The sequence below is a fragment of the Rhinichthys klamathensis genome, unplaced genomic scaffold (assembly GCF_029890125.1).
Source record: "Rhinichthys klamathensis goyatoka isolate OS25496 unplaced genomic scaffold, OSU_Roscu_1.1 h1tg000323l_1, whole genome shotgun sequence".
In the NCBI taxonomy this organism is placed as follows: domain Eukaryota; kingdom Metazoa; phylum Chordata; class Actinopteri; order Cypriniformes; family Leuciscidae; genus Rhinichthys; species Rhinichthys klamathensis.
This window is the reverse complement of record NW_026606839.1, coordinates 494,805-509,788: the sequence shown is the minus strand read 5'-3', so window position 1 is coordinate 509,788 and position 14,984 is coordinate 494,805. Positions and strand designations below refer to the sequence as shown.

At 40.0% G+C, this 14,984-nt stretch overlaps 1 protein-coding gene across 1 annotated transcript in view; it reads left to right on the top strand.

Annotated features, from left to right (window-relative positions):
* scn12aa (sodium channel, voltage gated, type XII, alpha a) overlaps positions 1-7,529 on the top strand; it is an 83,470-nt gene extending 75,941 nt beyond the window's left edge. The window contains exons 22-27 of the mRNA XM_056271591.1: positions 2,620-2,892; positions 3,925-3,978; positions 4,358-4,499; positions 4,582-4,682; positions 4,773-5,043; positions 5,349-7,529. Of these exons, the coding sequence (XP_056127566.1) occupies positions 2,620-2,892; positions 3,925-3,978; positions 4,358-4,499; positions 4,582-4,682; positions 4,773-5,043; positions 5,349-6,580 (2,073 nt within the window). The 3' untranslated portion in view covers positions 6,581-7,529. The remainder of the gene's footprint in view (positions 1-2,619; positions 2,893-3,924; positions 3,979-4,357; positions 4,500-4,581; positions 4,683-4,772; positions 5,044-5,348) is intronic.
* The last annotated feature ends 7,455 nt before the right edge of the window (positions 7,530-14,984 follow it).

The following is a 14,984-nucleotide window of genomic DNA, read 5'->3' as shown; positions in this document are numbered from 1 at the left end:
CACAATAACTTACCAATTGGCGTTACATTTCATATTGAAATGTATTGAAATGTATTGAAACTTACCAATTGGCGTTACATTTGGCTCTTTTATTTAGAACGCGGGATTTATTTCGCCTTATTGCGCATTGCACTTTCTCCCATTCAAAAGAGTGATGCAGGGGTGACGTCAAAACCCGGAAGATTAATTTTCCACTAGTTAACTTGAGATTTTCCTATGGGGTTTAATAATGGGTTTTTTCCATTTATGAGTAAAATAAAGACTGTGGTAAGCATAACTTGACAATACTTGAACGTTTTGTTCTACAATGTAAACGGCACACACTCACACCCAAAACGTTCTTATCTAGTTACCAGTAGCGGAGATAGCTACTGGAGATTACTGTGTGTTACTATTTTTTGTCATTTTCTTTAGTAGAAATGATGGCTGATATGCGATATGAAACCGAAATGTGAGTGAGAAGGCAGAATCGCGACAAACTCCAACTCTAAGCGTTATCCTTCCCATCCAGATCCAATGCTACCACATCTTTAAATTAGGCTACTATTAGTAGGCTATTGTTTGAAGTTACATTATAAAATAGGTAGACATACACTACACCACAAAACTAGTTGAGGATAATTTCTTTAAAATTGGGCAATTCCAGCGTTATGGACGTGACATTTGGTAAAAAACTTGAAATGGAAATTCTCAGAAAATGCATTTAATACCAATATATTGAAACGTCTGTTTATCCTCCTTAATAAAGGAGTCCAGACTCCAGACATTAGAAAAATATCAGTCTACACATGCGTTTTATATTTAATATGAGGGAATTACACGGACGTGACACAAAAAAACTTAAACTTTTAGGTGGCAAAAGTACAAAAAGTAATACCCACCGGATGAAGAAGGGCTGGCTCTCCACAGAACAAAATTTTCATTTTGTCTTATTTTTTGTGTTCGCATTTATAAGGGAAAAACAATGTTACGTGACAGTTCCCCGTTACGAACGTGAGCGCTCTGAAAGCGGCACTGAAAGACTGCTTTAAAATTTTCCCAGAGACATCAAACATAAAGTACAAAGCCATTCATTTTGGTTTTGTATTAATTGTATCTTAATTTTAATCAATGTTTCATCAACCAATTGCCTGGATTTAATAAATAAGAAGTAAATAGGCAATAGCAGACAATAGATAATCACGACACGGAGGCGCCGGAGCGTGAACTGGAGCTCGTCTTGTGAGTCATAAATGAACCGAAACAAACACAGAGTAGGCCTACTTGCCTCACACACCTGATAAATATATCTATAGAAAGCTTGAAATGTGTACTTTTACAGAACAATTCAAAACGAAAGAAAACAGACTGTTCTCTGAAGAGAACGAGATAGCCTTTGTGTTTTATTTAACATATCAACTTACTTGGCTCAACAAGTGACACATTATTACATATGCATTCATCAGATCAGATATTTTACGGTTTTAATTTTAAAATGACTTGGTAGCAGAGGGCTCCATGATGAAGCTCCGCCCCCACTGTACTGAGAGTCTAGCTCCGCCCCTGTTAGTTACGTATTAGAAACATACGCGTTTTAAAATTAAAATAAAAAATTTGCATTTTCGATATTGGTGTGTATCATTTACGTTGTGGAACATCATGTTCAAATAAGTTATGTTTATACCACAGACCTTATTTTACTTAAACCCCCATGTAAATTCTCAAGGCAACCCGTGGCAAATTAATCTTCTGTGTTTTGACGTCATCCCTGCACCACTATAGTAATATGAGTACACCATCTTTGTATATTTAAAGTCTTTGTTAATATTATGCCTTCATTGCTAATCAGCAGACTTTTTCCCAAGAAATCAGTAGTTAAAAGGCTGATTAAATTACATTTACATATCTTGGGCAAAATATGCCTGAATTTGTTATTTAGCAGAAAGATCTGATTACTTTGTTTGAATTGCTTGTGTGATCTAGCAATACAGTATCTGCATGCAGTCACAATATGATTGATTTCTGTATGGCATGATCACAGTCACCGGGATGTTGCCAAGTAAGACATGTTTCTGGAACAACATTCCTGTCTGAAAATCTATTCCTAACCCTACCCATTATCCCTAAAGTCAGAGGGGGAGATGAATTAAACTGATGTAGAAGCACCTAACCCTGGTTGTAAGCCTAAACTTGACATAATCTGTAAACTTGGCCCTAAAATATGATTGGTTGATTGAAATGTTCATGTTGGACTTGGTGAGATCGCATTCACCATGGTATCACGGTGAACGTGATTTCGCCAAGTACAACATGTTCCTGGATCAACTTCTTTGTTGATCCTGGAACAACTTTCCAATCAACCAATCAGATTTGAGGGACAAGTTTAGAGTTTATGTCAAGTTTAGGCTTACAACCAGAGTGAAGTACTTAAACATCAGTGTTATTCACCTATCATTACCCTCTGATTTTAGGGAAAAGTTATGGGTAGGGTTAGGTTTAGGGGTAGGGATTGGGTAAGGATTACATTTTGGGAAAGGAATGTTGATCCAGGATCAACAAAAAAATATGTTGATCCGGGGACATGTCTTACTTGGCAAAATCACGGTGACCTGGTATCACATCCTGATTTCTGTTGTTCAGGTGGTAGTGAATGCACTGATAGGGGCCATCCCGTCCATCATGAACGTACTGCTGGTGTGCCTGATCTTCTGGCTCATATTTAGCATCATGGGAGTCAATCTTTTCGCTGGGAAATTTGGGAAATGCGTCAACAGGACAGGATACATCCACAATGTGACCCTGGTCAACAACAAGACTGATTGCCAGTCCATGAACGACACCCAGTTCTACTGGACCAAAGTGAAAGTTAACTTTGACAACGTGGGACTTGGCTACCTCTCGCTCCTGCAGGTGGTGAGTGTCTTGAAGCTTGTGCACCAGAACTGGCAAACAGGAGCCAGAATTCAATTTCAATTTCAATTTAAGGAAGTGGAATAAAAATGGAATGCTTAGTTTTAAACAATATAAATGACATTTTTAAGCATTATCATACACAAAACATTTGGGGTAGAAATTTTTTTTTACAAGATATTTTAATATTTTATATTAATATTTAATGTCGATATTTATTCCTAAAATAAAAATATCAATACAAATATAATATCCAACAAAGTTTTAAATTATTCATTTGTTTTTATTTTCATGGCTTTGTTTATTGTAAGTGCATGGGAATATTTCAGTTTAGGAAATGTATTTTACACATCAGAGAATAAATTAGCATAATTAGTCCAAATTAATGATTTGATTATTTATGTTTGTCAAAAAACTTGTGTTGGACCTATAAAATGCCTCTGTAATTTGACTGACAAATATCTTTGAATTGCAGTTCAATAAATTCCTCTTCCTGTCGTTCCATTCTGTTGTTGTGGCCAATTCAAATTCAAGGGAGCAAATTCTTGAATTCTAAATTCTGACCTTCCTGAAGAATTTAGTCCCTAAGAATTTAGTGTTCTAAGAATTTAGAACACTTTTGGTGATTGTGCTGTAGAATCATCCTTCATATTTGTTAAGGTAGCCAAGCAACCAGAGTTCGTCAGGGTCCTGCAACTCCTCGATGGACCTTAACTTGTTATTTACCTCTAGGAACAGTCTCTCAAATCACCACAGGTTATAATTTCGGTAACCATGGCAACGACATCCCAAAATGGCCTAGCTTAATAGCGTTCATGCTGACTCTTGGTGAGTCACCCTTTGTCTTTACACAAAAAAAATGAAACGTAAAAGCGTAATTACCTCAGTCTAAAAAAAGTCAAGTTTTGCCACAGTCAGGCATTGAAAGAAATGTGCTCACCTAGAAACAGAACATATATTTGAATACATTGACAATCTTTCTCTTTTAAATGGACATTTTGAATGATTAAATACTTGAGTATTCTGTTTTTTCAGGCAACATTCAAAGGCTGGATGGAAATCATGTATGCCGCCGTAGACTCTCGTGGAGTAAGCATGTTTTTTTCATTACTAAAATGAATGACTTGCATCCAAACGCACAAAACAAGAACCAAGCTACACTAATGTTAAGTGTAATAAAGTGTAATAAAAAAAAATCCTTTTTATATATTTAGTCTTCAACTACAATCTAGTTCTAGAAAAAAGAAAGTCAATTTAAAGAACCTAGAATTTAACAATAACTTTTTTAACCTCCATAGAAACTAATAGTAACTCAATTATCCAATGCAAAAAATAAAAATTCCTTTTGATAAAAACTAAAGAGGGTTTACCTAAGGTGCTGCAAAGAACCATTGAAGAACCTTCATTTTAAGAGTTTAGATTGTCTAAAAAAAACTGTCCTAAGTTTGATGTTTTTCTTGTTCGTCAGGTTGAGGAGCAGCCCGTCAAAGAGATAAACCTCTACATGTACCTCTACTTTGTCATCTTTATCATCTTTGGATCGTTCTTTACCTTGAATTTGTTCATTGGTGTCATCATCGACAACTTCAATCAACAGAAACGAATGATAGGTGTTTAAGATTTACTTCTTTTCCTAAAGCATTTAATGTGTTCCATGAAAATAATAGCAGCTGGTTGTTCTCTGTACTAAAGGTGGCCAGGATATATTCATGACCGAAGAACAGAAGAAGTACTACAACGCGATGAAGAAACTTGGATCCAAAAAGCCACAGAAGCCAATTCCAAGACCAGTGGTAAGAGCATGATTTTGATCAACTAAATCGTATTCGATCTCATAATGAATGCCCTTTCTAATTTCTAACCATAAACACATTTCCATCTAGAACATTCTACAAGGATTCTTCTTTGACTTGGTGTCCAAGCAAGCCTTTGACATCGCCATCATGATGCTCATTATCCTCAACATGATAACCATGATGGTCGAGACCGATGAGCAATCTGCTCGCATGGAGTTCATCCTCAATAACATCAACCTGGCCTTCATCGTCATCTTCACCACCGAATGCCTCATCAAGATTTTTGCCCTCCGCTGTTATTTCTTCACCATTAGTTGGAACATATTTGACTTTGTTGTTGTCATTCTGTCCATCGTTGGTAAGTGCACGACTTTCCAGTCTGGTAAGTGGTAGTGTGGCTGATGTAAGATACGTTCCCTTCTGAAAAGACCAACTTGGTTTATACTAGTTAGTACTCTGGTACTGGCCTATCTGGTTACCATTATGGTGAAGCCAAGGACGTTTTGCTGGTTTAAGATAGTTAAGAAACTTGGCAGAGACACCAGCTTGTCTTTTCAGCAGGGTTGTAGTGATCTGAGATGTTCATAGTGCCCTTTCTCAATTCTTCAAACGATTTTGCATTGCATATGTTGATTTCTGTTCCTCATTTGTCTTTCCAAACAGGAATTGTCCTTGCTGACATAATAGAAAAATACTTTGTGTCCCCAACTTTGTTTCGAGTTATCCGGTTGGCAAGAATAGGAAGAGTTCTCCGACTAATACGAGCAGCTAAAGGAATAAGGACGTTACTTTTTGCCTTAATGATGTCGCTGCCGGCGTTGTTTAACATCGGCCTTCTGCTCTTCCTGGTCATGTTCATCTATGCCATTTTTGGCATGGCAAACTTTGCCTACGTGAAGAAGCAGGGTGGGATTGATGACATGTTCAACTTTGAAACCTTCGGGAACAGCATTATTAGCCTTTTCCAGATCACCACATCGGCCGGTTGGGATAACCTACTGGATCCCATTCTGAACAACTCACCGGAAGAGTGCAGCTCGATTTTCATCAACACTGGAACCAATACTAAGGGCAACTGCGGCAACCCCTCAGTAGGTATCACTTTCTTCGTCAGCTACATCATCATTTCCTTCCTGATCGTGGTCAACATGTACATCGCCATCATTCTGGAAAACTTCAGCGTGGCCACCGAGGAGAGCACAGAACCTCTGAGCGAGGACGACTTTGAGATGTTCTACGAGGTGTGGGAGAAGTTTGACGTCGAGGCCACGCACTTCATCGAGTACTCCAAACTCTCCCGTTTCGCCGACAGCCTTTCGGAACCTCTGAGAATCGCCAAACCCAACAAAATCAAGCTTGTCCACATGGACCTTCCCATGGTCAGCGGCGACAGGATCCACTGCCTGGACATCCTGTTCGCCTTCACCAAGCGGGTCCTCGGGGAAAACGGGGAAATGGACGCTTTGAAGCAGCAAATGGAGGAGAAGTTCATGATGACAAACCCTTCCAAGATGTCCCATGAGCCCATCACCACCACGCTCCGGCGCAAGCAGGAGGAGATTTCGGCAACCCTGATCCAACGCGCCTATAGAGGGCACCTAATTAGACGGCAAATGAAGCAAGCTTCTTACTTGTACAGACACATAAACCAAGACACACTCTGGTCAGAAGAGGACGGCGCTCCAGAGCGTGAAGGACTTATTGCATCTATGATTAAAGAGCACTACGGTCCCGAGAGGGGGCCACCGGTGCGGACGCTATACTTAGCTCCCTCTCCGCCATCCTATGAGGCTGTAACAAAGGGTCCTAGTGACCGTTTCAAGATGTTAATATCTGACTCCAGATCCGGTGAGCCTCATAAATCAGAAGAGACGTATGACGAGACCTTTCTTTAGGAACTCTTTTCTAAGTAGACCATCTTTGCTTGCTTTTTTACTTCGTTTGGATGTGTCTAATCAGGAAGAATCCTAAACCAGATTTCACTTTTTTAATATATAAGAACATCAACAACCTGGACAACCCATGTTGTTTTGTCTAAAAAGATGACATGGCATCATGGTAACCAGACAAAGATACATGGATATATCAAAGTGAGGATGTACATGCTAACCTTTCAGGTAGAGAATGTACTTCAGCTCAGATGTGTTGCACATATCGCAACTGTAATATATTGCACAGACGTTTCCTATAAAGCCTAACAGGCCACATATAGTTTTTTTCCCAGGATTACAGAATCTAAGCAGAGTTTACTGTTGCTCAGGTCAGTAATGTTATGACTTTTTTACACTTGAGGAGAGTGACTGAGATTTAGAGTAACTGGTGCAAGGAAAAGGCCCCTAAAAGCAGTTTGAATGACTAGTTTGCTTCTTACAAAGTGAGTGATTTTTGCATTTTTATCAGTGCTTGAGGAATTTTTTTTTCTTGTTGAACACAGGCAGGGAACTGTTTAAAAAGGGTTTAAAATCAATATGAAATCGAAATTGACTATTTGAGTCATTATGTATTGTGCATGTTTGACACATTATTCCAAAGAATGAACATGTCTATGTAATCTTTCTTCAAGATGTATCAACTTTCCTTTTCAGGATGATGTCATGTATTTTTCAATCTCTTCTCTCCAACTGCTTACCTCCATTTTGATATGCAACGCCCAGTTTTAATGATTCAATCAATTCCCAATGGATTAAAAAAAATCCTGTGTCACTAAGCTCAAAGCAGTCAAATGGATTTCATGTAGACTTAAACTGAAATGAAATGGTTATACAACTATTTTTTTAATACAAAATCTGAATTAGCTAAAATTACCTTCAGCTTCTTGTGTTTTATTCAAGGGCTTTTTTACTGCGGCATTGTCAATATGTGGCACATGGAAATACTTACTAATTACTGGTAACCATGCATGCTGTATGTCGTATGACTGTTATATATGACTGTCGTATGACTGATATTTGCTGATAGAATACACATTTTAATTTTATTCATATACCCTAATCACCGTTTTTCATGCATAAGGAATATGAATTCACATGCATCAAATGAATTTCTGTGACATTTTAAACATTACGTTAACCAATATAATGTACATAAGCAAATGGGAAGAAACGTACAGATGTATCATCAACATGTGCAGGTATATCAATTTCTGTGTTCAACAAGATATTCTACTCCTTTTTTTTTTAATGAAACAAACTTCTCCTTTCCACAAAATGTATTTAATTTTATGGGGCATTTATGAAACATAAAAAACAATAAAAGTTCTCAATGCATTTTACAAAAAATGTTTAGGCTTTAAGAGAATGGCTGATGGATGGATGACTGTCACATATTTCGATCTAACTTTGTATGTTACACACTCGCTCTTCTGCTGTGAATCACATAAATTGGGAATTAATTGAATGCCAATAATTAGTTTATCAGCAAAGATTTTCTCTCTTCTCAAACATCAAAGAGCTGGGTCTGTAAGAAGATATTGTCTGTCTTTGTTCCCAGTAAAGAAAGACTGGTCAAAATGATGTTTAACATTCAAAAACAGGTGCTTCATACTCAACAGCGGGGCAGTTTTTGTTGATTTGGTAACAGTATGCATAGATTCGTGCTCTGGGCTCTTGGTTAGGGAGCCAATTTGGCTGCGTCCCCTGGGAGTTTGCCCTTTCTCCAGCCCAGGGCGAGGGTGTTCAAATCCTCCACAGACCAGCTGGACCTCCAGGATAATCCCAGCAGAAAATAATCACTTGTTTTAATTACACACAAATGCACTCATACTTTAGTTCGCTCTCTGTCACACAGTCACAGACCTTAAAACTGATAACTTTTAGAAACACAAATGTGGTTGCCTTTCCCATTTGGAAATATGAGCGCTTGGTATTTCTTTTCAAAGATTTAAAACATTTTATCAATCTAATAGTCTTCAAGTGCTAATGAATTGCATGATGCTGGCTAAAGAATGGTCAATTCAAAGCTAAATTCCTTTTAAAAAGTAATAATTTTGAACTGTGATGGACGGAAAATCTTGAACCAAAATGGTAGATTTGGAATTGCCAAGTCGTTCTATTATGTAGTTTGATTTAATTGTCTAACACTCAACTACTCTAGCTGTATATTTTTACAACTTTGTCCAGTTATTTTCTGAACATGCTTTAATTTTAATTCTTTGTGTCTCTCTTTAAAGAAATCCACTTTAATGAATGTGCCTGCGTAACTGATCTGATGTTTAAACATCTGAACATGTGGCTGGGATTAAGCTCAACTAAAGGAAACCCATTATTAAAGATTAAAATGCACTATAACTAATTACATACACACGCACATGCACATCTAAATTAACAAAAAAAAGTGACTTTGAACATAAAATAAAACAGAAAGTGTTTTGTTATTTTTTATTTAGACAGCAAAAGAACGCAATCAGTGAGTAAATGTGATTGGATTAGTACCAGAGGAATGACTGATGAAGATCATTATTTGTTCACTCCCTGGATTTAAGGATGTGAACACTCTTAATCAGGATGTGTGCATTACCGTCGCCATGGCCACCATGGAAAAGCTCCGCTTCATTGGTCTAGCCTTCTGATTAAGTTATAACAATAGACTAAAAATGTATAATTGAAACTACATGTAACAAGTCAAAACCTGTATGAAAAGGTACTATTGATAATATATGCACATTCGTGTTCACAAAATTCAATTAATTGATGAAGTCACTAACTGTAAATACATTCATGATGTGTATTTGAGTACTGTGTGTGTCTGTGTGTGTGTGTACACGTACTCAATTCACATCATAAATGTTTGTATATGAATATACACTCACCGGCCACTTTATTAGGTACCCCATGCTAGTAACGGGTTGGACCCCCTTTTGCCTTCAGAACTGCCTCAATTCTTCGTGGCATAGATTCAACAAGGTGCTGGAAGCATTCCTCAGGGAGTTTGGTCCATATTGACATGATGGCATCACACAGTTGCCGCAGATTTGTCGGCTGCACATCCATGATGCGAATTTCCCGTTCCACCACATCCCAAAGATGCTCTATTGGGTTGAGATCTGGTGACTGTGGAGGCCATTTTAGTACAGTGAACTCATTGTCATGTTCAAGAAACCAATTTGAAATGATTAGAGCTTTGTGACATGGTGGAAGTAGCCATCAGAGGATGGGTACATGGTGGCCATAAAGGGATGGACATGGTCAGAAACAATGCTCAGGTAGGCCGTGGCATTTAAACGATGCCCAATTGGCACTAAGGGGCCTAAAGTGTGCCAGGAAAACATCCCCCACACCATTACACCACCACCACCAGCCTGCACAGTGGTAACAAGGCATGATGGTTCCATGTTCTCATTCTGTTTACGCCAAATTCTGACTCTAACATCTGAATGTCTCAACAGAAATCGAGACTCATCAGACCAGGCAACATTTTTCCAGTCTTCAACTGTTCAATTTTGGTGAGCTCTTGCAAATTGTAGCCTCTTTTTCCTATTTGTAGTGGAGATGAGTGGTACCCGGTGGGGTCTTCTGCTGTTGTAGCCCATCCGCCTCAAGGTTGTGCGTGTTGTGGCTTCACAAATGCTTTGCTGCATACCTCGGTTGTAACGAGTGGTTATTTCAGTCACTGTTGCCCTTCTATCAGCTCGAACCAGTCTGGCCATTCTCCTCTGACCTCTGGCATCAACAAGGCATTTCCGCCCACAGAACTGCCGCTCACTGGATGTTTTTTCTTTTTCGGACCATTCTCTGTAAACCCTAGAGATGGTTGTGCGTGAAAATCCCAGTAGATTAGCAGTTTCTGAAATACTCAGACCAGCCCTTCTGGCACCAACAATCATGCCACGTTCAAAGTCACTCAAATCACCTTTCTTCCCCATACTGATGCTCGGTTTGAACTGCAGGAGATTGTCTTGACCATGTCTACATGCCTAAATGCACTGAGTTGCCGCCATGTGATTGGCTGCTTAGAAATTAAGTGTTAACGAGCAGTTGGACAGGTGTACCTAATAAAGTGGCCGGTGAGTGTATATATATATATAATATTTTTTATTATACATATATATTCATTAAATACACATGGATGTTTGTGTGTATGTATATATATATATATATATATATATATATATATTCATATTTAATAATAACAACAACAACTCAGTAAAGCCGGGTTAAACTCCTGAGCCATTAGGAAAAGATAACAATCCTAAAGACTGCAAAATCTGCATGCGTGTGTTTGTGAAAAAAACAGGCTGACACTGAGACATAAAGTGCATGACATCTACAGTAAAGCACATTTGTGACCTTTGACCTCATGAAAATACCCCCAAAAATGTGTATCATCGTATCGTCTCTTGCAGTTTTGATATCTCTGATAAGACTTTTGGGAGATATGAATACGAATATTTGAATGTTAAGGAATAGTTTGGTCAATTCAGTCATCATTTACTCATTCACTCATTTGTGGGAATGTGTGGGTTCAAACTAATCCTTAAACAGTTGGATGAATTAATAAATGTTCATATGATGACATCATGGAACACTACAATGGAAATATGATTCCAGTTCTTGAAATACACAAGCAAATGTGTACAGCACCACCTTCTGAGAAACAAAAAAATCATAATATGATCATAATAATCCGCCATAGAAAAAAAAAATGCAATTAACGCCGTCCATCTGTTGGGGCAGCGAGGGCTTAGAAAGGTTTGGAGAAATCCTGACCCGGAGGGAAGCTCTGCTTATTTCCACTAAACTGAAAAAGAGACTTTTCCTGAAAAAGGCTTTTTTTTTTTTTTTTTTGCTGTTGTTCTTTTTAATGCATTTCCTTTGCCATTATTTAATCTTGAATAGAGTCAGCATGTCATGACCACGGAATAAAACGTCTCATGACCCTGACATTAAAATCTGCTGAAATGATTCCACACTGCATTAATATTACAACATTCATTTTGCATTATTATACAACTTAATTTGCATATTATTACATTGCAACTTGTCAGATATCATATATAGCTACAATCTAACTTGTCTCGCTCTATTCAAGTGTCTCTTACCGGTTAGTTGTTCATCTGAGGGATGCTTCAGTTGAGCTTCTGTCCGTTGTTTCTCACATGTTGTAATCGAAAACATCAAGCTAGTCTAAGTACTTGTAACAGAGAGAGTTTGCTTGAACAAAGACTTCACTTTTGGTCTGTTTCTAACACAAAGTCATTAAGACTTAGACGTAGTGCACAAGACATGCTACTTTTAAAGATCTTTTGAAATGGTTTGACGAACGCAGCTGTGTTTCCAGTGTTGAAGTGTTTCCTATTCAAACAGGAAGTTGAGGCGGGGCATATTAAAGGTCTTGTTTTTTGTTTTGTTTTTTTCAATTAGCCAATGGCCTTTATTTTATGTTAAAGCCGTAAACTATGAAAAATGAAGGCTTGAAGGCAAGACTGCAACCTTAACTGAAAAAAAGCGTAATGCCTGTTAATGGTGTGCAGGGAAGGAGACCAGAGGCCGTTTTTTTAAAGGATGTCAATGAAGGAGAGGCTTCATTACACTGAATAAACCGCTTTTGTGAGGACTTGGCGTATCATTTAATGAATCGCCAATCGGTTAATCTTCAATGTTTGCTCTTAAAGGTGCATTTCGTAACATTTCATGTTAAAAATACCCGTTTTTCTTACCCACACATGCTTAAACAATTGCCTGATGGGCTGAATGAGCCCTTCTCTGATCACTGCGATTGCCTCTATAATCCAGTAAAATAAATAAGAGGGATTCGGGACGGAATTTGAGACTGGGCGTGACGTCGTGCGCGGCGTTCACGCTCACCTGGCTGTGTCTCGCAGGTTTGTGTATTCGCCGCCATTCTCCGTATCAGCGAAGACAACTCGAGCGACAAAACTTTAGTCAACTTTCGACAAAAGTAGAAGATGGATTCAAAGAGACCGGCTTGTAGTTCATTCCAAACCCCAACGCAAACTCCTCGTAAGACAAAGAAAAGAAAACTTTTGTCTAGTGCCACCAAAAGGGCCAAATTGGAGTCAGACAGGCGTCGGAATAAGACGAGAGTCAACATCGGGAAGGCTTTCAACAAATGGAGAGATCTCCGGTCTGCTCTAGGGCTCAAACGGGATCCTCAGTTGGCTTTTTTCTTGATAAAACGGTTCATGAACGTGTTTCCATAATAATACAATCATAAGTGGATACAGTAAACACATAAAACAGTTCAACATGGAGATAGATGGAAACAAAAACCAAAGTTTTCTACTACCCCCGTTTTCCCCTCACACATAAGTGTGTAATTTACTCAAATGCCTTTCCTTTCATATATTTAAAATGACTTGCAGATTTATAACTTTATTACCTCTGAAGACATTATGACTAAACAAAAGATTTGTGCGGCTGATGCTCCTTTGGTTATGAACAGCTCGTGTTCGTGCAAGCGTGTGTGTGGTCCATGAGTGTGCACACCTCTGGTTGCAGTTTCGCTTGTCGCCAGAGGGGGGCATAGTTCTGCAAAAACTCAGAGACAAGCGCAATGCACAGACCACAGACCGGAGGCAGGCACGCCCAAGCACACTGCTCCCCAACCTGAGGTCGACACATCCGTCGAGACCACGGTGCGTTGTGTCACTATTCCCAAAGGCACTCCGGGGCTGAACATATCCGGGTTACGCCACGGTCTCAGAGTGCTGACGCAACTGTGAGTGACCGGATGCGCGTGTGACCTGAAGGCGGGACTCGTGTTTTCAGCCATCAGCCCCGGAAGCCTCTGAAAGTCCTTCTGTGAAATAGACCTGCCCAGTCTGAAACGGTGCAGAGTCGATGAAATGTTCTCTATGCGCTCTTGAGAGAGGTGGGCTCGCATCACCACCGAGTCGAAACACACGCCCAGATATGTTATAGTCTGACTCGGAATAAACACGCTCTTCTGGACATTCACATGCAGTCCCAATGTATCCAGATGGCGAAGCAGCGTTTCCACGTGACTGATTAGCACATCCCTTGAGTGAGCTAAAATCAGCCAATCGTCCAGATAACATAAGTGCGAGGTCCGTCACCGCGCGCAGATCCTTGATGACGTCGCCACCATCCAGGGACTGCAGAAGTTTGGCCTGGAACACCTGCAGTATGGCCATGGAGAGAAGAGCAGATGTGGATGCGTAGGCCTTGTCAGCCTGGTGGGCCGTGAATCTGCACGTCTTGGACGGCAGGCTGAGGTCCGTGCTCAAAGAAGAAGAAAAGCACAGGTTTGTGGCGACGTTCTCCTCAACAGGGGGCATGCACACGTAGCCGTGGGCTTCCGCCCCAGCACGTGGGCAAACATAGCCTGCGTGGCAGAGTGGGTGCGCGCCGATTGGGGTGCAGACCACGACTTCACCACGTGCTCGTGGATGTCCGGAAAGAATGGAGTCCTCCTCGAAGCAGCCTGGTGGCAGCCTGACTGGAGATACCACGAGTCCAGCTTACTCTTAGTAGGCTCGTCTGGAGCATTTCAACGTCATGTCCAGCTCCTTGACAGCCTTGCTAAGGACTCTGATGAGCTCCTCCTGGAGGTTTAAAGAGGACAGGTGAGCGTGATGACTATGGATGATGGCGGCTCCAGGCCCCGTCGTCATCTTCGTTTCCAGGCGGTGGAGGGCCCACCAGCGCCTCGCTGGCGGCAGTGGGCCTCGTCCCCATTATAGCACGAACCATATCCCTCCTGGTTCTTAGGGTGCACACCGGCAGCTTGGCGCAGTGGGTGCTCGTGGAGTCCGTGAAGGCCCCCTCGGCGTGAGCGAGGCCCAGTCAGGCGAGAACTCATGTTCGTCGGGCGGGTCGATAGGGCCACGCACAAATCTGGCAAGTTGAAGCCATCTGATGCTTGGAGAAAAAGGTTGCTAGTCGTCCTGGTGCAGCTTCCATGATGGCAGCGTGAAAAAAAAGATTTTTTTCAAGCCTGTCAGTATTTGCATACTTCGCGACAATTGGTCAGCTGTTCCAAGCTGGCGTTAGCCCATAAGATTTCAACAAAAGTGGAGAAGGGAGGAGTTCCCGCAGCGTTGCTACACAATGTAGTTACCGCTCTCGTAAAGGAACAAAACTTATGTTTATTTTGTAGCTCAAGTATCTTGATTTAAGGATATTCATGTTTTTTTTTGTATTGGAAGACATAAAAACTGCAGCATTTAATGCTATGACTTCATGAATTTGAGACTTTCTGTTCTAAATTAACACCTTTTGGGCTTTAATTTGTGGAAGAGTGAATTAAGACTTTTTTAAGCAAACAGACTTGCATTAAAAGGTTTCTAGGAAAGAATTTTTTTTTTTTTTTTTTACTGAT